Here is a 27373-nt window from a genome sequence, read left to right on the forward strand (position 1 = left end):
CATGGGAAAATGTTAACAATATACTTCTATATGAAATATGCCGAATAGAAAACAGTATATACAGTTTAGTACCATTTTTATGGAAAGAAAAATAGCCATATATACAAAATCATGCATAGGAAAAAAATAGAAGGACATACATACCAAATGTTAATGACAGTTATCTCTAGACAGTGGAATTACAGGTGACTATACAATTTCTGCAATAAATTTTACCTGCCTTCAAACAGTATCTGCTTCATGCTATTCTTTCTTGGTTGTGATTAGTTTGATATAATGTCTCTTCAAATAGGTATCTATCAAATGTTTCATGATATATACCTCCAAATCATACTGCTATTCCCATATATTTCATGATATATACCTCCAAATCATACTGCTATTCCCATTACTTGCTACCTTGTAAGATTTTAAATAGACAAAATTTTAAATAGACAAAATTTTAAATAGACAAAAATTTTAAATAGACAAAATTTTAAATAGACAAATTTTAAATAGACAAAAAGATACTATAACTAGTTAGGGGTCCATAATGAAGAGTGTTAAAATAACTCACGTTCCAGAATTGGAGACTTTTGGGTCTCTCCTTTTTACTATCTGACTTCGGGCAAAGGATATTAGGGTTTTTTAGTCTGGAAAATGTGGTTAATAAAAGAAAGAAGCAAAAATATTTTTTTAATAAGGGAAAATGGGATCAGAGATAAAAATGTTTTCTATAAAGACCTAAATAAATGTTGGATAAAACAGCTAAAAGGGAATTCAAATTTAGTGTTGCAGAAAAATTAACTCACATTCATTTTTCTGTAGCAGCAATTATTACTGTTTTATATCTTCTTTCACAGGTTTTGACATGCCAAAATTGTGAAGTTATTTTAATGTTAATTAATGGTCTTTAATTATTTTAACAGTTAATACATAAAACATACTTAATTTTTTCATGGACTCTGAGGTAAGTGTTTTAAATAAATATAGGTTACAACAATTAAACACACTTACAACCAATACAGATTTTACTTCTCAAAATCCATCCTAGTGTAAAGCTGTTTACTAGATTCTTATTAAAAATACCAAGTTAGTTAGGATGTTAGATCTCTTAAAGGTCAAACATCAGAGAATAGAAAAAAATCTGTGTCCACTCTTCTCTGATGTCTTCCATGTTCCAGCACCATCCCAAATTGCTTCCTTATTTCTGTTCCCTCTCTTTGGAAGGGAATCTCAAGTAAATCTGTGACCAATTAATAATTTTTAATAATTGTTTGCAATCATTATCTAAAAGGGAACAGTTAATGACTTATATCTCACGGATAAATTTATTGTCTAGATGCCTAGAGGTAAACTGCACAACTTGCAGATGAAAGAAGGAACTTTTATAAAGCACTGATGAAAGGAAGATGGAAAAAAAGAGGGATTTTCTCTGTTTTTCCAATCAAAGATTTGCTCCTTCTCTCCACAAAGTCATGGAGCTGAGAAAGATAGCTGGAGGAGTGTGGATGGGAAATGTGCATCACATTTACAGAACTACACAACACACTCTCACCTTACACCAGTGGTGTTCTGCCACCTCTACCCCATTCCATAAATGTTCCGTTAACCATAGCACAGCTTCTGGCATAGTTCTAATTTCTCAATGAAGATCACAAGAAAGTACTTCCAGGTTGTTAAAAGAAACCAGAATATTACACCAACACATTTCGGCGGTGGGAGGAGACTACAGGCACACCATATTTATTGCTTAACAGTACAAGAGTTAAACAAAAAAAGCAGAGACTAGAAAATCACTTTTTGAAATTTCACAATCACCAATTTGCGACAGAAACTGAGGCATAACGCTTATGCTAATGAATCTGTTAGATGAATTATCACTTCAGCACATAACTGCAGATGGATACTCCTGGATTTTCACTTAATCCATCACTCCATGAGCACTATAAAATGAAAGGTGACATACTTATGAACTAAAATCACAAGAAGAAACTCTCTAAGATCAATCTTCAATGAGCCCCTATTTCAATAAGCCATACGGAGTGGTAAAAAGCAGTAAAAGGTGATATTCATTTAAAACGAGAATCCCAATGACAAGAAATCAGGTATTTATATTCCTCTAGAGACACTTCTTCCCCACCTAACAAAGGCACTTGACATGTAATGAAATGCACAGTTAATTCAGGTACTGCCCTGGGCAACTGTTACCTTCCTAAAATTATATGAAGTGGTGATTAAGTTCAAATTAATCCTTCTGAATCAGCCTGAAACACTCAAGAAAATATCACAAGTTCTCTATTTTTGGCAGATGATACAGCCAAAGAAGAAAAGATAATATTGGTGTCCCCAATGAGTTGGCTGACTTGAACAGTCCAGGATTCTCTCTCTGCACAACATATTCCTTGATGACTGTGGGATTTGTATATGATTATAGGCAAATTAACCTTTCATACAGTTTCAGGTATTAATGTTCACTCCTCTTCTTGTCTTTTCTTACTTTTTTGTTCTTTCCCAAAGTCTTAGATGATTCCTCCTGAAAAACACATAAATCAATGTAGTATCTTCCTACATTTATATGAAGGTACTAGCTTAGGACTTTTAAATCTAGTCATATAGAATATGTATAATAGTGAAAGTATAATTACTTCCATATGTACCATCTTTCTGTTTTACAGGGCTCTTTCATTTATAGTCTATTTTAATATTTCTGAAACAATCAAGGATAATCAAAGAAAATACTCATTTATCTCAGTTATCTAACAGATTTATGTTTGAGTAATTTCAACATTATTTATACGTTTATTTTTTTAATTATTTTTTTGTGTGCGTGTATTTTTTTTTTTTTTTTTTGGCCACACCGTGCGGCCTGTGGCATATTACTTCCCTCACCAGGGATTGAACCCACGCCTCCTGCAGTGGAAGTGCAAAGTCCTAACCACTGGACAGCCAGGGAGTTCCTCTCAATACTATTTAATCCATTGTTAATTTTCCAAAGTTTAAATAAAAGAGATATGAACATATCTGAAATACGAGACAAAAAACCTCGAAGTATAAAGGAAGAAGGCATCTAAAGGCATGCCAGGGGAAAGGGGATACACTGTGACACTAACAGAGAATGTCAGAATTTTATAGATGTTTAAAGACTATCCAGTTCACTGTAGCATTAGCTATAACTTCTATGGGTCTCAATTTTAGGGAGTGGAAACTAACTGGTCTTTAAGGTTTTTATAAAACTCCATGAATCTACAAAATTAAGGTTTGAAGAGATGAAGTGATCCTCCCAAGGTCACACAACTGGTCAATCACACTGTTCTGACTAAAACCTAAGCTTCCAGTTTCCTAGTCCAAAGGTTTTTCTAATGCACCTCACTCGTTCTGCTTCACTCTTAATTTTTGTTTTCCTTTTTCTTTTTAAATTTCACAGGCAGTGGTGAGAAACTCTCTAGATATAATATCAGTAACCACTTACTGGTGAACTTGTGTAGTTCTTCTCCACTAGAATGTTTCTGGCACAGTTGTTGATATGTTTGAAGCGATCTGGTCCTAGCAAAATCCCTCCATACCAGCGTGATACCACCACCATGACATTTCTCACATTCAAAATCTGTTATTTTCAGAAGCATAATTACATACAAATATAGACAGGTACAGATGTGAGTTTTAAAGAAAAATGAAAAAACCCATACATAAAATTGCACATAAAATTTCCCCGACTTTAATGGCAGAACCATGAGCAAGCAGAGTGCGATTTATAACAATTCAGGGGACAGAATGTTAGAATGAGAAGGGAATTTGGAAAACAAACACCGTGCTCCACAGTGTCCTTGAATTGCAAACTTGGGGACCACCAGGCAGAGTGAAGGGGAGATCATGCAGTGGGGTTCCAGTTCTTGGTGACTTCAACCAGAATAGCTTAGCTTAGGCAGTTTTTTACCCGTAGGTCAAACAGCAACACAAAACCTGCTTCTGAACAAAACAGCTAGAGAGAACTGGGGCTGCATGAGTAATCACTAGTGCCTACCAGTAAGGTCTTCCTCAGTTTGACATTTGTCAAATGCTGCCCTTAACGTGAAGCCCACCAGTCTACAGGCCTGACCCCCACAGAGTTCCTATCAAGGAAAGGGCCTGGTTAGAAAACAAACCTCCACATATAATAGCAGAAGAAACTATAGCAACTACCTTAGGAAAAAAACAATCCATTCTTAAAATTAATGAACAATCAATGATCACCAGACAGATGAAGAAAATCCAGCAGCATGAAAGAGAAAGGACAAGATAAACAAACTAAAATGGACTAGGAAAAATTTAAGGAAGAAAACATCTACAAAAAGAAACTCCAATTAGTATACTCGGAAAAATTTTAGAAGATATTGTCATAAAAGCAGAACAGCACACTATGAAAAGGGAAAAACAGAGAACAAGAAAGAACTCTTGAAAATTAAATACATGGTTGCTAAAAAAAATTTTAATTTGATAGAAATTTTGGAAGATGGTCAAGAAAATGTCTTAGAACGTAATAAGGCAATGAGATGGACAACTTAATAAAAAAAGAAACATTCTGGATCTACCCAGAAGTCCAATATCCAACTAACAGGAGTTCTGCAAAGACAGACAGAGAAAATAGAGGAGAGGAAATTGTCATGAAACAAAAAGGATAAGTTTTTCCAGAGCTGAAGATAATCTTCTATTGTCTACGACTGAAAGAGCTTGAAAGCACAGCACTCGTTATTAACCTCTTGCTTTCTGCCCCACATCCAGCGGTTAAAATTATCTCTCTATCGATGTTCAAAAACTAACTACTAATAAAACCAAATTATCTCATGTTATATAGGCTAACTGATTTACTTATTACTAAATGGAATTTAGGAATGAATTTCGTTGAGAAATTTTATGGTTCACAGAACAGGATTAACAGGGTTTAACTCACACTTACCTCCATGAGGTGGAGAAGACGCCCCCCAGCTGCTGTTTCCCCGTCATCCTCACAGTCCTGTAAGAAGGTCTGTTTATCCTCACAATATATTCTAGAAATACACGTTACAGTGTTACACTTTAAAACCTTGAAATATTGTATTCAATAATAAAAGTTACTCCTTCATATTTGTTGCCATCAATTTATTTCCAAAATCAGCATTACTTGTTTTAAAAAAATCTTTCTTGAACTATAAATTAGCTATATTTTCACTGACGATTTCCTATCCAGTATGCTTCACTTTTTATATTTTGGAAAGCTAGGAATCAAGGGTACCTCCTTTAAATCAGAAATGCTACAATTATGGGAAGGTGAATTTACACATCTGACACTTCCTCCACTTCATTTAATCTTGAAGCTGAGATTATAGAGAATAGTCACTAAAAAACGTTTACTGAGAATAAACTGTATATAAGCATTATAGGCACATAATAGGCACTATGAAATGGTATAAAAGAAATAAGTGGTGTACTCCTGTCATCAAAGAGCCTAAACTCCAGTGAAAGAGAAAAAAAGTATATAAAAAAGATGGAGGTGATAAAACCAACATTAAGTTAATATTTTATACTTTCCTAACATCTTATTCTAGCTGCCAAGCATTTATCTATCTTCCCCATTCTAAGAATTATAAGATTTATTTTTCTCTGTAATTTCCCCCTGGATAGTTATCAATATCAGAGATAAATCATGGTATTTTTACCCATTTAAATTATCTAGAAAGTTAGCACGGGCTACATTGCAGATGAATAAGCTTGGCAAATAAGTGTGAGTTATAAAAAGAAAACAGTGCCAGTTAAGGTATGCCATCTAGTGCATTTTTTAGGCCCTTACAAATGGTACCATCTAGGACTAGGCAAATATAGCAAAGATATCTTTCCAGTTATGGTGATAAAAAGCCAAATATTACCTTATCTGTACACCTAAGTCAATTATATTAATTTTATTATGGCAATCCTATTCATTCATTCATCTTCCCATCTACTCATTCATTCACTCAGTATATATTTACTGCCCACCTACTATGACCAAGCTCTACTATTATTTAGAGTTGGCCTCATTTGAAGAAAAGGAAGTTAGTACTATTAAACAAAATTTTATATGGCATATTTAAGGCAAAAAGGATTCCGGGGTTGACTTTATAGAACAAATGAAGAAATCTGACTATATAAATCAGTACTGTTAGGTTTAAAAAAAAAAGGAAATACCATGGACATTTTCACTAACCCTTTCCTCACATGCCAGGAAGATAATGATGCAGCATCCGATAGCTGTGTGTACGAGTAGCCTGAAGAGTGCCCCATAACTCCAAAGCAGGAACACAGCCCCAGAACCAGGAAGTAACCTTAAAAGGACCCTAAGCATTCAAAATACACAACACAAAGTCCATGTACCAAATAAAGGTTATTTCTTTAACTCCCAGTGGAGTCCTTCAAGCCTCCACTTTATGTCTTTTTATTGTTATCTGACATACAATTCTGACAAGCTAAGCTCCTTCATTCCCAAGCATCAATTATATAAGGGGGTGAGTTGGAGGGGCTGCTACATGCAGTCATGCTGACATCTGTAAGAAGTGACAGCTGATCACCCATTACTAAGCAAAAATACTCAAGTACTTAAAAAAACAAAAATCTGGGGCCTGAAATAGAGTATCCGGCACATTATTTAACTTTTTGATAACTTAAGATCAATATCATGTCCAGAAACTGTTGAAGGTGCAGCCAACGTGGCCATGTAGGAATAAGATAGAGATAAATGAAATTAGATTCTCAAATTCAGCTCTACCACTTAACGACTATGTGATCTTGAAAAAGTTAACCTTTTTACAGTGGCACAGTTGCTGAAATAATTAGATTTAACTTATGTAAAGCACATGACACAGAGTAGGCCCTCAACAAACACGTGGGACGAATGAATAGTACCTATCAATACTTTTACAGCACATTCTAATCACTGAGACCAAGCACAGTCTAATCCCTCATTTTTATACTGATGACCCTAACTCACTAAGGAAAAACCAAAATTCTGTGTAGTGATACTCTAATAATAAATAGTTTTTTTGGTAAGATTGGGCACTTAAAGGGATGTGACTTAGTAATATTAAAAACTCACCTATCCAAAGTGATAAATATTTTTGAGATTTTTGAGTTTTAGATAGCCTAGATTTTACAAATAGTCTGAATCACATTTTAAATTTGCACCAAATTCCTATGTCTATATTCTGATTTATTTTAGTCCTAAACTATGTTCTGTAAGTCTGTACTAATCTGCATATTTAAAAAATATACCCTTCATCTCTTTACTAACAAATCAGCAGATTTCTATAAAACCTTCGTACTCAAAACTAAAAGACATGTAGTGAAAGAAGCAGTCTTAATTCACTGCATAAATTGGTTTAAAAGAAAAACGTTAGAAAAAATTTGGCAGTATGTATCAAGAGTTTCAAAAACGTTCATACTTTTTGATAATTCTACTTCTAGGAATCTATTCCTTTTTCCTTTTTGATTATACTTCTGTTTCATTTCAAAAAACAATAGGAAACAACCAGGAGCTATCCTGAGGAAATAATGCAAAAAGTACACAAAGATGTTCATGGGACTATTCTTTATAATACTTAGAAAAAATGAAAAACTAAAACAAAAAGGAAATGGTTAAATAAATTGTGGTATGGAGCCTCAAACAAATATTATACAGCCATTAAAATAATGTTTATAAAGCAATTATAACAACATGGAAAAATGCTTTTGTTACACTAAGGAAAAATTTTGATACTAGAATAAAGCATTGAAAAGAATAAAAAAGAAAATATTTCACAATATCAGTTACACTTAATGGCAGAAAATGGTTAACTTTTCCTCTGATTTTTTTTCTGCCATTTCCAAATATTCCACACATGATTATTACTTTTACAGTGGAAAAAAAACACATAATAGTTGTTGCTTTTTTAAATCATGCATCAGTTTTCCCCATTTTTTAAAAAATATTTATTTATTTGGTTGCACTGGGTTTTACTTGTGGTAGGCAGGCTCCTTAGTTGCAGCTCACTGGCTTGTTAGTTGTGGCATGTGAACTCCCAGTTGAGGCATGCATGTGGGATCTAGTTCCCTGAGCAGGGATTGAACCCAGGCCCCCTGCATTGGGAGCGCAGAGTCTTAACCACTGCGCCACCAGGGAAGTCCCTTCCCCCATTTTTTACAAAGCACATTCCTAAAATTGTGATGATCACTTACCGGTATGCATAGATGTTGTGGGTGGCACTAGCAATTTTCTTATTCTCATACAATTTGGCAAGAACCATTTTCACCTTAAAAACAGCAGTAATGTAAATAAACTAATGTATACTTTTTATTTGCTCTGTAAATAAATGCTAAAAAAAACCCTTAAAGCATATTGATATAATTGTAGTGAAATTAACAAGAGTTATTTAAAGACTCAACTACATTCTGAAAAAGCCATTTCCAAAGTTTTCTCCTCATTTTAGGGGCAAAAACTGGTTCTCTAATTGGTACAAAAATGATAGACCTGGTATTTTTGACCACCAGTTATCAACAAATATCTGAGCAGTAACCATGTCCAAGGTACTTGTACATAAGAAATTTTCCCCATACTGTATAGAGAAATTTAAACGAAAATATAAGAATTTCTAGAAATGAGCTCTGAAAACTTACCAAAGTGACAGGTACAGAATAATGGTATGTTCTAAATGTTATAAAACCAAAACTCTCTCTGGGAGTCAAATAAGGTTCATAGAGGAGGTAACAAGAGCCAGGTCTTGAAAGATAAGTGACAGTTCTGCATCAAAATGGAAGAGTGGGGTGGGGCACGAAGCAGCCATTGCACTGAGAGGAAACAGCATGCACAGACACACCAGATTCAGTAAGCAGAAATAAACGATGCTTAGTTAAACTGGAACTTCAGATAAACCACAAATTTTTAAATTATAAGTGTGGCCTATGCAATAATGTTTATCTTAAATTCCAATTTTAGCTAGCTATTTTGTATTTTATCTGTCAACCTTAGCAGGGACATAAAAGAGAAAGATTCAGGAAGTGACCAATAGTTTTATGTAGCTCTACCTCAGAGTATGAATGAGATGATAGAAGATGTATCAGAATGATTAAAGTAGGGTCTTATCACAAAGGGCCTTGTATAATGTGTTTAGATTTTTTCCTTGTAGCCAATGGAAATCAGCAAAGATTACTGGTATGTGGGGGAGGAGTGACACGTGGTCAGATCTTTTAGAAAGGTAGTTGTCAAGGGGCACAGAAGAAATACTGTAGGTAAGGAAGACCAAGCTGGAGATACAGAGACCAATTTGGATCAGAAATTGTGCAATCTTGTGCTTCTCAGACTCCCAGATTCCTGATTAATAAAGTAGACACTGACCTCTCAGATTTATTTCAGCTCTCACAAATTATGATCCTGTAAGTCTAAGTGACTATAATCAGAAATGGAAAAAGGATCCAGTATGGAGAGATTCAGAATGCAATGTCTAAGGAGGACCCTGGCAACAAGATTATGAGCAATGGCCAAGGGCAAAATAGGGTTCCTGAGAGAAAAGCCCAGAAGCTTACACCAAAATCTGTTATTTTGACCACAAATCAATGAAGGAAAGAACTTCCTCTTCCAGAGACTAAAAGAGAGTGAAAAGGCAGCCTGGTGCAAAAAACTGTATTCCTGTAGTTCAGGGCTTTAGAAGAATTTGGAGAGACCAAAGGGAAGAGACCAATGCTTAAAACCTATGCTAAGCTAGTTAGACTTTTCTGGTTAATTTAACTTTATAGGTGTATTGAAATTGTCTCTTACATTAATAAAGTTTAGGCTAGATTATAGCAGCAAGGAAGAAGAAAATGATTGTGCTGAAAAGAGACTGAGAAAGACAAAGACCTAGGAATACTATTTTTGACTGAAGATTTTCCCATATAATATCCTTTGGTGGATATCAGGCCACCTAAAATCAGGAAGCAGAAAGGAAAAGGAATTCAGGTTGGGAAGACTGGGCTCAACCACTCTGTCCACTGTCCCCTTACTTGGGCAACAATAGAACAGGCTAGGTTTTATAGAACTCCCACATGATAAGACAAATAATTTTTCAACAAGCTATTGATATTAAGCATCATAATTTTCTACACCACCACAATGGGTTTTTCTTCTTTGAAAATCCATTGGAGAGTTAAGCCCTAATCAGAGTCTGGCTACAATTTTGAAAGCAGTGATAAACAGAAACAAATATTCCATGATTCCCAATAATTTGGAGGTAGAAAATTAGCAAATAATTTTTATCTTGCATGAAAATTAAATGTAATAGTATAAACAAAGATATTATTGCAAAACCATTTGCTTGAATTACTTTGGTAAAACAACATCAAAGTGAACTGGACACAGTAAGTTTACCTGTTTGGGACAAACTACTGGAGCCAAGTGTGCCTGAAAAGTACTTCTTCGGTCTGTGATAGGAATGCCATGATCAATCGGAGGTAATTCTTCTATTTCTATAAATTTAAAGAATTATATTACTTTTATTTTTTAAATTCTTACATTCAAATACTGAAAAATTGGCAATGGTATAGTGGGGGGAGTTGGGAGAGAGATGTAAATTATATGGCAAATCAACTCAAATAACAAATACTTGTCTATTAAAATTAAATTATAATTTTAAGTAAAAAGTTTCCTAATATATTGTACATTAAGATAAAACTACTTGACTTATAAATGATTTTCACCTGCTAAGGTCACCCAGTGGTAATGGTAGGTTGGGACTCAAATCCTGGAGTTGTTTCAGTTGTATAAGTTGATATAACATCTAATTTTTAAGAGTACAAAGAGGTCCTGAGACCAAAAAGATTGACAGCTGCTAATATGGAGTATTTATTCATTTTACTGCTGATGGACCTCTGGGTTGGGAAATCTATGACTTTATTTTGTATAGCTGTAATATAATGTCTTCTGCTAATAAAACTGTTCCTACTTCATAGGATTGAATTAAATGTATCAATAGTACACCAAATTGGTATTCCATCGAGTACTGTGATTTCCAGTTATTCTGGAAACCATTAATTTTACCCTTAACTTAGATGAGAAACTTACCAACCATCCTAGCTGCTGCACCTGCCTCATTTAGGATGAAAAGTTATTCAGAAAAAAAGAATTTAATTTTTTTCTATTTCTATTCACTGATCTGTTGAATCTTACCAAGTCAGTTTGCTTTATAAGTGATGAAACACTTCAAGTCACATGTGTAAAAATATTTCTGGAGCACTTTAAATAACTTGCCAAAAATCACTGCACTGGTTTGTGGCAGGACATGGCGAGAAGCCAGGTTTACGCAGGATGTTCTTCCTTCCCCCAGTAGTGTTCTCTTCTTGAACAGACTGTGACCACTGCACTAGTACACTACTAAGATCAATAGGAACTGGATGCGATTTATTATGACTATGATTTTCACTCTTTTTCTTTTAATAGTGGATCTTCTTTCCCAAAAGACATCCTATGCCAAATCTGCAAATATGTGTATGAATAAAATGGGAACTACTTAGAGTGAAACAGGAGCAGGTATACTGGGTGTTCTTCCCCACTCATTCACAGCTTCTTTGTCCCCTTCCACTAATACTGAGACACTATGCAAGCACTTTAAATTTTCATTTACTGTTTAAAAGCTACTGTATAATGGCATAGGGAACTCCCTACCTTCAAAGAGAATGAACATTCCCTCTGGTCTATCTTGTTTTTGTAAGAGACTTGAGGAAACTGACTATATCATTCAAAATTTTAAAATACTAAAATGGAACATACTTTCTGATAGAAATATAGAGCTGATTTATCACATCAACCTATCCATAAGCTGAATACTACTTTATCATGGAACAAATTTGCTTAAGCAAAAACTAAAATCCTAAAGGCATTTCACTAGCTTTAATTCAGTGGTTGTACCTTCAATTATTGTATTTATATTTGTGAGCAAAGACTAAAATTTAACTCTGAGCTATCAGTAGACAGCTAAGGATTTCAAAGTAAAAATATAAAAGCAGGATGTGAACTGAAAATATTAACACAGCTTTTCTTAGTTTCAATTTCTCTCACCACTAATTCAAAACTCCAGATAAATAGCAAAAAAAAAGAAAAAAGTAAATTTCTATTTTTTTCCTCACCATTCTGATAGACCTAGCAAACACCAAAATGGCCAGGAGACAGAAAAAAAATAACCCAATTCTCTACAAATTAATAAGAATCTCCTAAAATGTGAGTTTACTAAATTTCTATACCGTTCCAAATGGTATAGAAATTCCATTCATAATGCTACCATCCCGCTTTCCTCAAAATAAACTAATAACATTATACCTGTTCGATTTTCACTGACATCAAAATCCAATGCTTTAACTGGATTTTCTGGTTGACATGCTAAAATGAGATCATCTTCACATTCAATATCTTCCTCTTCAGTTTTCTTCTTTACGTCTGGGCCTATGTGGATATGAGACATGATGAGTGATCATAAGACAGTAAGAAATTACACTTAAAAAACCATTAGTCTTGGTCTCTAGACACCAGTCTTCAACAGAAGGAACCAGGGCTCCTACAAGAAGTGGTAGACTCCAGGGTTGGGGCAAGGAAAATACAAGATGATCCTGGAATATCTTGTGATTCCAGAGTAAAGAAATGTTCAAAAAACAATGGAAGCTTATAAAAAGAACACAGGAGCCTACCTGAGAGCTCTCCTAAAGGCCAAACCTGGTACAATTTGAGCAACAAAATAATGACAGTATGGAATTTTAACTCACGAAATAAAATTATATGAGTTCATACTAATATAAGTAATCAAATAAATAAATGTGGAAAAGAGACATCTTGTTCTCAGAATTCCAATTAATCATAGCAAGAAGGAAATGAAAGTCACCATATTGTTACAACACCATATTGTTTACAAATACTGTTGATAAGATACACTAATGGATACTAAAATCAGTAGGTTAAAGTTTAAGGAGGAATAGGCTATTAGCATAGCCTCAAAGTATCTCCCCCAAGATACTTATCAACTACAAAGGGAAAGACAGTAACTGGTAATTTTATATGTCAACCTGGCTAGGCCATGGTACACAGATATTTGGTCAAACACTATTCTAGATGTTTCTGTAAAGGTATTTCTTGGATGGAATTCACATTCAAATCAGTTGACTCTGGGTAAAGCAGATTGTCCTCCATAATGCAAGTGAGACTCCAGTTAAGATCTTAAAAGAAAAAGGACTGACCTCCCCAGAGAAGGAGGGAATTCTGCCAACATACAGCCTTCAGACTTGAGTTGCAGTATCATTCCTTCCCTAGGTCTCCAGGCTGTCAGCCTACCTTGCAGAGTTTGGACTTGCTAGCGTCCATAATCTCATGAGCCAATTCCTTAAAATCAATCAATCTCTCTCTCTCCCCGCCTCCCTCCCTCCTTCTTCCCCCACCCAACCATTCCTTCCCTCCTCCTCTCTCTTTATAATACACACACACACACACACACACACACACACACACACATCTTATTGGCCTGTTTCTCTGGAGAATGCTTGATTAATACCGTAACTTTACAGTGGAAACATTTGGCAGATACCACCTTAACCAAGGATCAAGGTAGATATCACCATTAATAAAGCATATTGATATTAGCTCCTTGATATAATACACTGTGAAGGATACAATATCATTTCTGTGATATTCTTGCCAAAATGCCTAATCTTACTCCAATCATGAGAAAACAATGGACAAATTCAAATTGAGGGACATTCCACAAAATAGTGTCAGGTCATGAAAGGTCAAAAAAGTGAAGGAAAGACTGGGGAACTATTTATAGACTAAAAGGGAGTAAGGAGAAATAACAACTAAATGCAACCAAGAATCCTAGACAGAATTCTAGAACAGCAGAAAGAACATTAGTGGAAAACTTAGTGAAATCTGAATAAGCTCTTTAGTTTAGTTAATATTATACCAATGTTTGCTTTCTGTTCTTTATAATTATAATATGCTTATGTAAGATGTTACTAGGGAAAGCAGGGTGAGGGATATAACAGAGCTATTTCTACTCTTTTTGCAACTTTTCTGTAAGTCTAAAATTAGTTCAGAATTTTTTAAAAGTATAAATAGTATACAATTACTTCAAGATTTAACATTTCTGGGGTTTTCTTGCTGGCGCAGTGGTTAAAAATCCACCTGCCAGGGCTTCCCTGGTGGCTCAGTGGTTGAGAGACCGCCTGCTGATGCAGGGGACACAGGTTCGTGCCCAGGTCCCGGAGGATCCCACATGCTGTGGAGCAACTAAGCCTGTATGCCACAACTACTGAGCCTGCGCTCTAGAGCCCGCAAGCCACAACTACTGAGCCCTCATGCCTAGAGTCCATGCTCCGCAACAAGAGAAGCCACCACAATGAGAAGCCTGTGCACCACAACAAAGAGTAGTCCCCACTCGCCACAATTAGAGAAAGCCCATGCACGGCAACAAAGACCCAATGCGGCCAAAAATAAATAAATAAAATAAATAAATTTTTTTAAAAGTTTATATTTCTATAGTAGAAAAAATGAAATAGTAAAGAATAAATATGTACTGAAGATTAATAGTAAAATAAAAATAAATTACTTGTCAGGTGGGTACCCTGGAGAAGAAAATTCTCATGAGATATCCTGATCACTAGCTTATACCCTTATTCATTTTTCAGAATTATTAAACCTTCCATTTTAATATGAAGTCTAGAAAATTTCTAATTAAAAAATTCTAAACAAAATTTTTTCAAATTATAAATTATACAACCTAAATCAATAACTCGAAAATTTTTAGTGTGGCTAAACTAAATTATAGATATAGGTGGGAAAGGGAAAATACCATTTTAAGATCAATAATTTAAAAAAATTTCCTAATAGTTCAGTGATTCCAAGCTTTTTGGAGTCCTAAATTTTTGCTTATTATCCCACATTTTTGCAATTATCCCACACTCTAGAATGGTGGATTGGCAAAACTCAATTTTTGTTTTGAGGTTTCAAAACCCTTCTCAGATGCCCTGAAATGCTGCAAAAATCAGAACATGAATCATAAAAAGTCAAGGAAAATACTTCAAAAAAATATTGTCCCAAGATCAGAATATCTTCAGACCATTTATCTCTTTGATTTTAATGGAAACAGTAAAAACATTTGCTTCTATAGAGAAACAGTAAAATGCTCTGAAAAAATCTATACTGATTTTGGTAAGGGAATCCTTAATAATTGGTTCCATGTAAATAACCTTCTAAAAATTAGTAAATAGACTATTGGGTTTTGTTTTTTTTTTTAATCCCTCTTCTCCCCAAATTGAAAATAATTCTATCAGTGATAATAATAAAACTCTATTTGGAAATAAAATGAGGCTTAGTAATTTTCCTCTCTAAAGGGCTTTTGTAGTAACTGGAACAAAGACTAGCAAAGTAAATAGAAAACATAAGAAATTTCTATGTTGTTGTATATTATGATTCAATAAAACTATAATAATAGAGCAAAGTATCAATTTTCAATTTTCAAATGTCCTGAAATTATATAGTGGTGATGGTTACATAACTTTGGAATAAACTAAAAACCACTGAATTATACATTTTAAAGAGTGAATAATCATGGTATGTGAATACTATCTCAATTAAAGAATCAACTTTCAAAGTCAATTTTTATATCTTAAATACTGGTCAGTGTGTGTCCCAAAGTTCTTTTTCTATAAACACTACACTCATGTGAAGCTAATATCTAACTTATATAGTCCAATAATTCATGAAGAATGTTACATGGTTCATATTATCATAACAATAGTCAAAGAAAGCAAAGTTTTGTTTTTTTTTTTGCGGTACACGGGCCTCTTACTGTTGTGGCCTCTCCTGTTGCAGAGCACAGGCTCTGGACGCGCAGGCTCAGCGGCCATGGCTCACCAGCCCAGCTGCTCCGCGGCATGCGGGATCTTCCCGGACCGGGGCATGAACCCATGTCCCCTGCATCAGCAGGTGGACTCTCAACCACGGCGCCACCAGGGAAGCCCCAAGAAAGCAAAGATTTTTGACCCAAGTTCTTTAACCATAAAATTCTATTTCTATAAGAGTTTATAGTAATATGAAACCAAGCAGTCTAAAGCTTATAGAAAGAAATAACCATATTTACATGAGTAAAGAACTTTCCAGAGAAACATATTTTATCATATAAAAACATAAAACAGCATACAGATCTTCATTAAAAGTTTCAATGAAAATATCTAGATGAAAATTTAATTACTGTAAATTAAAAGAGCAAACCTACCTGGTTCTGTCATCTGAGATTTTTGTATTAGGACATCTCTTATTTTCTCCACCCACAGGTAAAGAATACTTTCACCAATATTCTGTCTAAACAAAATTCAGGGGGAAAAGGTGTTATTAAAAATTTCCTTCTCAGTGGCATGGACATATATACACTACCAAATGTAAAACAGATAGCTAGTGGGAAGCAGCCGCATAGCACAGGGAGATCAGCTCGGTGCTTTGTGACCACCTAGAGGGGTGGGATAGGGAGCGTGGGAGGGAGACTCAAGAGGGAGGAGATATGGGGATATATGTATATGTATAGCTGATTCACTTTGTTATAAAGCAGAAACTAACACACCATTGTAAAGCAATTATACTCCAATAAAGATATTAAAAAAATTTCCTTCTCAAATTCAAGAAAATATAGACATATTTACAATCTAAGAAATTATATGCAATCTAGCTGTGCCTTTTTTTGGAGCAGGGTTGCTGTGCCATGCAGCTTGTGGGATCTTAGTTCCCCGACCAGGGACTGAACCCAGGCCCTTGCAGTGAAAGAGCTGAGCCTTAACCACTGGACCACCAGGGAATTCCCTAGCCATGCCTTTTAAAGAGGAATTTATAAAAACATGCAATTTACTAACATTTGTGGATGAGTATTTAATACATCAACATTAAAAATTCCAACTGGCTCCCAAATTAAAATTAACATTGCTCACTTAAAATAAGTAGAAGAGTTGCAACCAAAGAGGGGAAAGAAAATTTCTGAACTTGAACTGGATGAATTAAGATAGATATAAATATGATTTAGTTTCTGTCAGCAAATATAATTGTAGTGTTGATGCCCAGTCATTGCTTGCTTTTCTAAACTTTTTGAACAATTTCAAACCACTTTTTTTATGTACTTATTTCAACAAATAAGAATACAAAGCATTTGAGAAGCTCCCTCAGAAAGCCAATTTACAAGACTTAAAAGACAATCAATGGAAAACTTTATATTCTTATTTTGTTTTGGACAAAATATTCTATTGCCCAAATTGATTCATGTTGGTTCCAAATAGCTGTCTGGCTGCCTCAGATAATTAAATCCATCTCAAAGGCTCACTGAGAAAAAGAACATGTCATAGTTCATGTCCATAGCATTATGTTAAATGATGGCAACAGCAATAAAATAAAGGCCCAAGTGTCTACTCTTAGGAGATGACACTAATTTTAGATAAGTTTTAATAAGTGTGTTTAAAGAAATCATCATACTACTTCATAACACCTTACCTCCTTCCTCTAACAGTTGCTCTTGAAACCATCATCTTTTTATCATCACTCAAAGGAAAATTTCAAAGCAAGCATACAGAAAACAACACTGTTTTCAAATAATTCTGTATCCTCAAACCCTCCATCTCACCCGTAACTCCTGAGTACTAAAACAATCCTCCGTGTACTTTGGCAACCTGTCTTATTTAGAGAGAGCAAAAGTCAGTTGGAAAGGTTTTAAAAAACTGAGAATGTTGGTTGAGTTTTTTTTAAACAATTCCTACCCCCATCCTCTCTTCTCAATAAAAGATTGAGAGGTATACAGACAGAGAAAGGTAAAATGTACTGAGTATATACTAAGCCCAAAGTACATTATATGTATCAACACATTTAATGCTCATAATTGTCTAATAGAGTAGGTTTTATTTCCCCATTGTACAGATGAGAAAGCAGACCTAGAAAGATCAATTAACTTGTCTAAGACAATAAGCAGTAAGAAGTCCAGAGCCAGAAAGTGAATGTAGACTTACTCCAAAGCTCAGGTCGCCCACTGTGTTTTGCTCTCCTATCAAGCAGCTGTGTCCTTAGGCAAGTAAGACACTTGAACTCTGAGTCTCAGTTTCCTCACCTATAAAACAGATTTACAGCATCTTGCCTTACTTTACAAAAGTAGTCTCTTTTCAAGTGGACCTATCTAATTCACTCAACAGATCCTTAAGGGCCTTGCCTATACACCAAGTACTACATGCAGCCCTGGGGGTATGGTAGTGAATGAGAAAATGGGGTCCCCTGTCTCAGTGTTTACAGTTTTTATCCTTACAAATGTATGGTTTTATATGTAATTCTCTCCATCCCCTAATCTCATTCTATTTAATTCATCACATCATCATCACCAAAAGTAGTAGCACTAATATCCAGTGTATATTGAACACCTACTATATAAGACGTAGAAAATGCTTTGTTACTTCACTTAATCCTCATTCATAACCACCCTTTGAGACAGGAAAATCATCCCTCTGTGAATATATATATATTCACATTCAGATTTGTTGTTATTGTTGTTAGGGGACTATTGGGGGCAGGGGATGATGGAAAATACCTTGGAAGAATTTTCACAATTAATAGGTAATTTTTCCTAATAATAAAGAAATAAACCTTAACTCCAAATTTCCTCTCCTCTGGCCCATGGCTTCCTGCAGAACAATATACAACAGCACTCTGCCCATAATCAATTATTAAATGCTTCCTTCTTCCCTAGTATTTAACTAGACTTCCTGAAATCCATTTTAAGGAACTTCTAGTGGATGTGAAACGTTTCCTAAAGAAAATGAAAATTAAATTATTTGTTCCCTTGGACCCCCAAATTTATCACTGATGGTGGTTTGGGTGTTTTTATTGTTGTTGTTATTACTGCTGTATTTGTGTTTTCTCTCATGACAATAGTTTGTTCATATCTTTTTGATTCAAGTATAGTTGATTGTTCATATCTTTTAACTACAGACTAGGATTTGGTGGTTTTCAAACTTTTGCCTTTGCTGTAATGAAATCTCTCACAGACAGAAGCTGTAGTCTTCCCTCCTATGCCCTTCTTCCCCTCACCCAATGGTCCTTGAGGAAGTCAGCTGAATCCTAAAAACTGGTACAAAATCTGAGAACTACTCATTATAGGGTGAGATGCTAAGCTTTTATTTATGAAATTAAGTTATGGTAAAGTAGCTGAATATAAAAAATCTAAAACAAAATTTGTTCCAAACTGAATAAAAGATCAACTTGGATTAAAAACTGATATTTTAGTTGAGATATGCTGCGATTAAATACACTTAAATAACTATTATCCAATTCAGAATGATCCAAACAGAAGGCAAGTTACTTGTGACTCTTGTTTTACTTGTGGCTCTAACTTTTGTATCTTTAATTTTCCAATATTTATATTTGTTGACTTAAGGGTAAAGCTATTCACTACAATGTACTACTAAGTTGTGTGACCTTAGACAAATCACTTGATCTCAGTTTCCATCATCTCATTTTCAAAATGACAAAACTGGATGAGATGATTCTTCTAACAAGAACAACAAAATTGAAAGCTGCTATTATAAAGTGCTAAAATACATTACATGGATTATGTCACTTAATCCTTACAATGATATTATTCTTTTATCCTCATTTTACAGATGAGAAAGAGGTCACACTATTTCAAAAACTGACTCCAGAAGGCTGACAAAGACAGCCTTAACATCAGCTTGACTAAACTTCAGACAGGCTGAGCTTCCTGACTCTAGGTCCTGACCTCTCTTCCTTTGCTCCTTTGGAATTATGGACATCTTTTTAGAAGTTCTGTCAGTGTTAGAACCTAGGAGTGTCTTTCTCAAGGACCTGGGAGCCATTCTTTTGAAATGTAGTCATCAAGGAAGACAGTGCCCTATCTCCCAGTCTCTGTTGGCTGGTAGGGGCCTAACTCCTGATGAGCCACAATTTGCAAACACAGATAGCCTAATCACAGAGAAACACACTTGCAAACTCAGGAAGAAACTTAATGTGCTGGACACTCTCACTGATCAACCTCCCCCCAGCATCCCCCAGTCCTTTTCTACAGCTCATCCCAGCCCTTAAAAACCATACTGCCTTTTGTTTCAGGAAGTTGAGTTCGGACTGAGTTCTGCCTCTCTCCCCTGTTGCAATAGTCTTGAAGAAAGTTTTCCTTTCCTGTTTAATTTGGTCCAGTGCACTTTCTGCTTTGACAAGCCTCACTCTCCAAGTTCCAAACCTAAGACTTCATGATACATCAGAATGTGAAGAGCTGCGGGAAATTAATCATTTCCTTGGATTTAAATTAAATAGTGTTGAAATGGACTATCATAAATTCAAATTTAAAAAAATTTTAATCCTTTTCATTTTCTCTTAACACCAATTAGTATAATGTTCAAGGTATTTTTAAATCTGTTATTTACCTTTTGTTTTATTAAACTATTTTCATATATTCAAAATATCCGTATGTAAAATGTTTAAACAAAAATAAGGTGTGATAAGCAAATGAGTCTACGTCTACACAGTCACCAAATCCTAGTTTATGTTCCTAAGTACTTCTTTAACTGACCGTTCTTCTCCCTTGCATTCTGTTGCCTTCATAAAGGCTTCCACTATCTCCCTCCTAGCTACTGACTGCTTTTCCTACGGTGTCCCTTCAAACTCTTCACAGCCCACCCTCCACACTGCCACACAAATCTCATTACATCACTCCCCTGCCTAAAATGCCTACAGCCTATAAGATAATGCCCAAACTCCTTACCAGCTTACAGGTTCTTTTTTCTTACACCTACCTCAATTTCTATCCCCGGCATGTTGAACTATCTGCTGAACTCTGAAGATGCCAGGTTGCTTCGCACATACATGATTTTGCTCATGCAGTTCCTTCTATCAGAAAATCTCTCCCCCTCTGATCACCTGCCAAACACCACACCCAAAGGTCACCTTCAAAATGGAACCCTCCTTTACAACCTCACCACATGCCCAGAGACCTCTGAAAACAATAGCAATTGGTCCAAACCTCTCAGTAACTGTCACTATATTGTGTTGGTACACAATTAATCTATATTAATTTTTAAATTCCAAACTCCTAACAGAGTGCGAGCATATAGGAGATACTCATAAAATATTTACTGGAAAGACTTAGTTTTCAGACTTTGTCCCTCCTTACATAAGAAAAAACATAGTTCATCTTCTTATCTAGGCAAAAATAAAATTTAGCATTCAAAATGATGCCAAATAAATATGAAAATCTTGATAATGTTACAATATTTAGAACATAATGAAACTATAAACATTAAGAACTATATCCATACATTTAAAATGTTTAATTTTCAATGACTAATAGTGTTTTTCACTTGTTGCCCCCTGCTGGGATTTTATGGGAAAATATGATTAAAAGTTGTCACACAAAACTTTTAAAAACTGAATGTATATTTCTATTTAGACCACATGTGTGAAAATACTACTGTTGGACTGGGGTTATTTTCAAGTGTTTTTAATAAACAAGACAGTATGAACCATATCCTATCTTTAGAACATACTCCTTTGTTATTTCTGATCCTTCCTAATTCTCTAGTAGCTCAAGTGAACTACTTAGGGAGAACAGCAAGTTGTGTCCTTATAGGAGGGTATCTCTTAATAAAGGGGGGCACTTTTGGGGCAGAAAAAAGGCAGATGGGAAGCCATTTCAGAGTGCATGACATTGTGCATAGATAGGAGAAAAATCTAATTGATGAATATGATTAACAGGATGGAAGCCAAGTGCTGGAAGATTTTTCAAGAAGAGAAAGTGTTCAACACCACCAAAAGTTACAGAGGTCAAGTAAGATAAGAACTGAAAAATGACTGTAAGATGTATAATTACGACATCACTGGTGAGCAAATTTGCAGTATATTTATCTTATTCTACTTTAGGGGGAAGATAAATTGGTAAATAGGCATAAATAAAAGATTACAGAAAGAAGTTTGTTGGGGGCACAAAAGTTGGAGTGGCCAGTAAGGTCAGGGACAGGTATCAGAAAACATTTCATTGAGAAAACATGTAATATTTATATGCTGAGGATGATGGAATCACTAAATGGGGGCCTCTCCCATTGATATGTCCAGTTCTTGGTTACTTCCAGAGTCAAGTGTAAACCTAGGAACTCAAGGAAGACCACACTTCCTCTAGGAAGGAACAAATAGAATCAATTCCATGAAGACTTAGCATTTTTAAATTAAATATTATGTGAGGAAAAGAAACCTGGTCTAGATTCCACAGATACAAAGGGGGTTCTCTCACTGTGCCAAATGGGGTAGCCACCTACAACATATAAGACGATCCTTACCAGTTCCTGGATTACAGTAAAACTGATGTTCCAGAACATTATTTGTTGTACTAAATTAATGTATCTCATTAAAATTAACCCAAATCACAGAAATATCTTCTCTGGACTACTTCACTAGCCTCCTGATATCCCACATCTATTCTTGCTCCCTTCCAATCAGTTCTCACCCAGAAACAGAATGGTGTTTTCAAAATGAAAATCTTATCATGGCATCACACCACTTAAAACTCTTCTCTGCTTCCCAAAGGCCTTAGGATAAAGACAAAAATCCTCAACATGGCCTACAGGACTCTCCATAATTTCCCCTGCCTACCTTATTACTAGGTCATTTTCCCACCATGTTCCCTTCTCTCCTCCCCTCTCTTTTCCCACTTAATACCACCATTACGTTGTATCTTGACACGTGCCAAACTCATTGACAGAGAGCCTTTGCACATGCTGTGGCCCTTCACTGGCGTTATCTTCACTTACGTAACTCAGCTCTTAAGTCAAACAAGCCATCCCTGACCTCCTAGACTAGGTCAGGACTTCTTTCAAACTCAATTAGTACTGTATATTAATATCTTTCTTTTACAGAACTTATCACAGCTGCAGTGTGACATTCATTTTTACAATGTTATGAGTAATATCTCCCCTACCTGCAAATCTTTCTTTTACAGAACTTATCACAGCTGCAGTGTGACATTCATTTTTACAATGTTATGAGTAATATCTCCCCTACCTGCAAATTCTAAATGAAAACAGGGACCATTTCTGTTTTTGTTAATTATGCGTATCCAGGATCTAGTACAATGCCTGCCATATAGCATTTGTTGAATGAATGAAAGAGTGAAAAATACAGTATATCAATAGACTCTCTGTCTTATGGCCTAATACAAGAACATTACCATTAAAAATATATAGTAGTTTAATGAATAATTATGCTTAGGATTCTGCTGTTACCAGTTTCATTCAACATAGCCTATGAAAATAGCAAAATAAGAGCAGTATCTCTGAATTTACTTTCACAAGCTGGCTAAGTGTCTTTATAGCTATTAGTTCTAAATAATAGTGTATTTTTGTTTCTAAGAAGAATTCGTATCAAATGTATATATAAAATTACATTATACAACCAATCTTTCAAGGATTTTTCAAGTATATTCTTTTTGTTAATGGAAAAGCAGCTTAACAAAAAGTTTAGAAAAGGCCCTAACATATCATGATTCCAACAAAAGCCCACAATAGAGTCACTCATAGAATTTTTTTTAATCATCCATCACTTACATATATATTTCCTCAAGGCTATTCGATAAATCTGCACGTTCTTGCCCTTGAAGCCAAGGAGCACTAAGATTAAATACAACAAAATAAAGAAGATTATTCAAAGATTGTGTTTATATCTCAAAGAAAAAATACTGAGTAATCACAAACTGGTTTTATTTAACTTTAAAATTTTTCTACTTTCATCAAAATGTTATGTTATGTTGTATAAATCGATACAGTTCCAAAATGCTTTCATTGGCATTAATTCTTATTCCTCCCCCAAACCATGATGAAGCCAACACCATTATTATTCAATTAAAATATGGCTTAAAAAACAGGGGAGTTCATAGGATATCATAAATCTGCCCTAGTTTACCTAAGTGGCAGAAGAGGTTCCAGAATCTAAATTTCCAGATTCGCAGTATTTGCCACACTATCAGGACTTCCCAATTTTTTCTAACTGGTGTCTCAAAAACAACTCTAACAAATAAGTCAGTTGCCACAAGACTGTAAAAGAAATAATCAACTTTTTCTGAAAAGGGCACAGATGTTCACAAGCATTCTATAATATCTTTCATTGTCAATAAAAATGAAAAATGACAGAACCATGAGTAATAGCAAATTTTACCGCTATGGTTTTAAAACACTCATACAAAAGACAATCCGACTGGAAGGTAAAAATTTTAGTAATTGAGATTTAATGCGATTCTGTCTGCACAGGTTTACACAGCCTTAGTAGGTCAAGCAGGCAAGCTGGATCAAAGGTTACTTGCAATCAACACATCATGACTCATTAAGACTGCGCTTGGGCTGCTGAGATCGCTCCTCCACAACAAGTGCAGGACAAGCACCACAAGCACCATGGGTGATTCCTGGAAGGCAGGCCGTCTTACACAGAGGCATGTCAAGGAACTGGCGAGGTCAGCAGAACCAGGTTAGGAGCAACTCTATAGGCCAAGGTTTCTAGATTGCTAGCTTGTCTAAAGAGGAAGATTTCCCCCCGTCTCTAAAGAAAATTCTGTAGCTATTTTACCCACTATGGATCCTCTGATTCTCTTTTATACTAAGTGGCAAACTTCAAAGTGTTTTTACATAATTTAATTTTTAAGTTTAAATGCTCTACATCAAGTCCAAAAGGTGTTTTTAATTTCTATATACATTTTGATAAGGTAGTCTATATAAACACAATGTACAGTACAGAGAAACAATCTTTGAAAAGTATAATCTTTTTATAAAAAAATATAAATGTAGAAATATAGCTTACTTCAGTTGATAAATAGGTGGCGCTGTACCTGGGTATTCATTCGGTAGCATCACCTACAAAGCAGTTTAAAAACAAATCTGCTTATACTTCATCATGGCTCAAAAATAACAACATTCATAAAGCCAGTCATTGGACAGATTTCTAATTTGCCAAACTAAGAAACAAAACCATTGTTTTGTTAAATTTCAGGAGAGAATTCCCACCTCATATTTATGCTTCTGCCTTAAATATGTTGTTAAGATGATGCCAATCTTTTAAGAAGGAGATCATTATTTGCAGAGAAAGTATAAAAGCAATGAAAATTAGAAAATAAGTGGGGAGGACAAAGACAAAAGGAAAAGAAAAACTGAAATAGGGGCATTATACCCCAACCCCAAATGAAAGAGCGGCATTATAACATGTTCCAGATATTTTTCTGAAGAAATTAAAAAAAAAAAAATCCTACCAGACACTATTAAATACATTAAATAGCAAACACTTAATGGAGAACCATGCACGTTTCTTTTCAAATCAGTATTACTATAAAAACAAACACTGACAAAAACTCAATTTGGCATCTTTTATGTTGGAAGTATAGGCAGTCATCAAAGAATAAGCATTAAAATAGAAAGCCATAGCTGATGTTTTCATTTAGCCTAACCACAATTGATTCCCAACTAACAAAGAAATTAGTATCTACTCTATGAACCATCTAAATAACTAACCTATTCTTCCTCTTAAATGTTAGTCATCTTCTGAGGTTTAGACCCTCTTCTATTAAACATACAGGATAGTGAAAGGAAGTGAAACTCAAGTCTGCCAATGGTACATTAAGAACACTTAAATAAATAAAATAATTGGGAGAGAAAAGATTGAGACCACCTATGAAAGCATTACTTGAGAGTGATCTGAGATTTAATTACCCATACGTTTAGATCATCAGTCGTTAACAAAAGCCAACAACAAAAAGACTATTCAGAACAAGTCACACAAGAATAATCATTAGAGGAATACAATAGCAGTCAATCATACAAGAGTCAACACTGTAACTGGAAAATGGCTGTAGAGAAGGGCAAAAATACCTGCAAGCAAAGGGTCCATTTGGGGTCATCTATATCGTCGCTAATTCTAATACAAAATATTTTGGCACAGTCATCAATGACACACCATTCCTCGCCATATATAGCTGCCATTGCTTCAATTTCCTCATTCTGAAAGAGGTTGATGGGGGGAAAAAAAGTCAAAGAATGCACTGACCCTAAAAACCTGAGTTTTCCTTATTGCTTTATAAGGTATTTGTATTTAACATCACCAGCTTGGATGAAGGATCCCTGAATGAACGATACCAAACGTTCTCAGCAGCCGGTCACCATGTTCTACTCTCTGGGTACCAGACACGATTGCAATGACTGGCACCAGCCTTGCTACTACATCACTGTGCTTTTGACCACTACTGAGCCCAAATATACATGCACTCCCATATCCTGCAGTGAGATTTACAAGTGAAAGGATAAACATAACTCCTCTGCTCCACCTTCTCTTTTTAACAGGTAACCCCACGCCCCCACTCCCTGGTGGCACTGTTACTTATTATATTCGCCCTGTATTACTACTGGCTATCTCCTTCGTTGTTTCTGTTTTGAATTTGGGCACGAGGCTGGGCGGTTGTTGGGGTTTTTGGTCATCAAACCCTCGAAACATTTCAGAAATTACTCTTTTGGTTTCGGCTTAAAGAAGAGTAAAACCGGACCTAAAGGTAAAAATGGGAAGCAAAGTATACATTCAACTTTGTATCGTCTCATTTTGTCCTCACAGCGCATTCGGAAAAGCTTTAAGAGCGCCCACGTGAGCCACGCGCTGGGGAAAGCTCAACGCCAAGAGGAGGAAGGTTCACTGACTCCAGGGTCTGTGTTATTATTGCCCGTTTTGCGAAAGCAGAAACGGATCTTAAGTGACCTGTCCAAGGTGACCCGGCGCGGACAGGGCGGGGAGCAGAACCCGGGTTTCTGCCTCCGGCCGGGAGCTGCTCAATCGCGTGCTGATGGTTGACGATGACAGCGCCCAAGGCAGGCCCAGGGCGCCGACGCCCGTAAGCTGCCGGCCCGAGAGCGATCGGCTGAGATCAAGCGCCGGGGCAATGGGACGCGGCGGAGCGAACGGCGCGGCCTCCGGCGCGGGCGGTGCGGGCGAAACCGGGGGCGGCCCCGGACAGAGGCCCCTCGGCCGAGGAGGCCCGGAACGGTGAGGCGAGGCCGAGCCGAGCCTAAAGGTCGGCTCCCCGCCGGGGCCTCACCTGCCTCTGGTCGCTCCCTGCGTCCCCCTCAGCCATGTGGCCCCGGGAGCGGCCGAGCGGCCACCGCCTGCCTAGGTCCGGAGAGCGGGGGCGGGCCGCTGCGACTGTGAACCGAGCGCGGCCAGCAGCGCTGCCCGCAGCGCGGCCGACCCGGAACCGCAAGCCAACCACGCAGAGCGGCTCGCATCTGCTTCCGGGTTGCGGGCCAGGTGGGGCTAGGGGGCGACCGGCGCCGGCTCTACCGGCGCCAAAGCTTCCCATTCTGGCCTCGCGCCCGC

At 36.1% G+C, this 27373-nt stretch overlaps 1 protein-coding gene across 4 annotated transcripts; it reads right to left on the reverse strand.

Annotated features, from left to right (window-relative positions):
* Positions 1 to 27187, reverse strand: IMPACT (impact RWD domain protein). 4 transcript variants are annotated; one of them, XM_082853433.1, is made up of 12 exons: positions 27096 to 27187; positions 25885 to 26013; positions 24824 to 24876; positions 23581 to 23643; positions 16230 to 16315; positions 12290 to 12412; positions 10346 to 10443; positions 8182 to 8255; positions 4916 to 5006; positions 3452 to 3586; positions 2480 to 2515; positions 1 to 1925 (listed from the first exon to the last, which is right to left on the reverse strand). In XM_082853433.1, the coding sequence occupies exons 1-12, from the start codon at positions 27129 to 27131 to the stop codon at positions 1860 to 1862; spliced, it is 990 nt and encodes a 329-aa protein (XP_082709559.1). In that variant the 5' UTR covers positions 27132 to 27187; the 3' UTR covers positions 1 to 1859. The 4 variants fall into 4 exon arrangements, 3 of the variants coding, with proteins under 3 accessions (XP_082709559.1, XP_082709560.1, XP_082709561.1); XM_082853434.1 differs by having other exon boundaries at positions 1 to 2515; XR_014326706.1 differs by lacking the exons at positions 1 to 1925; positions 2480 to 2515 and having other exon boundaries at positions 3536 to 3586; positions 4916 to 6308.
* Between the last annotated feature and the right edge of the window lie 186 nt (positions 27188 to 27373).

Source organism: Leucopleurus acutus (assembly GCF_964270905.1).
Source record: "Leucopleurus acutus genome assembly, chromosome: 13".
Taxonomy (NCBI): domain Eukaryota; kingdom Metazoa; phylum Chordata; class Mammalia; order Artiodactyla; family Delphinidae; genus Leucopleurus; species Leucopleurus acutus.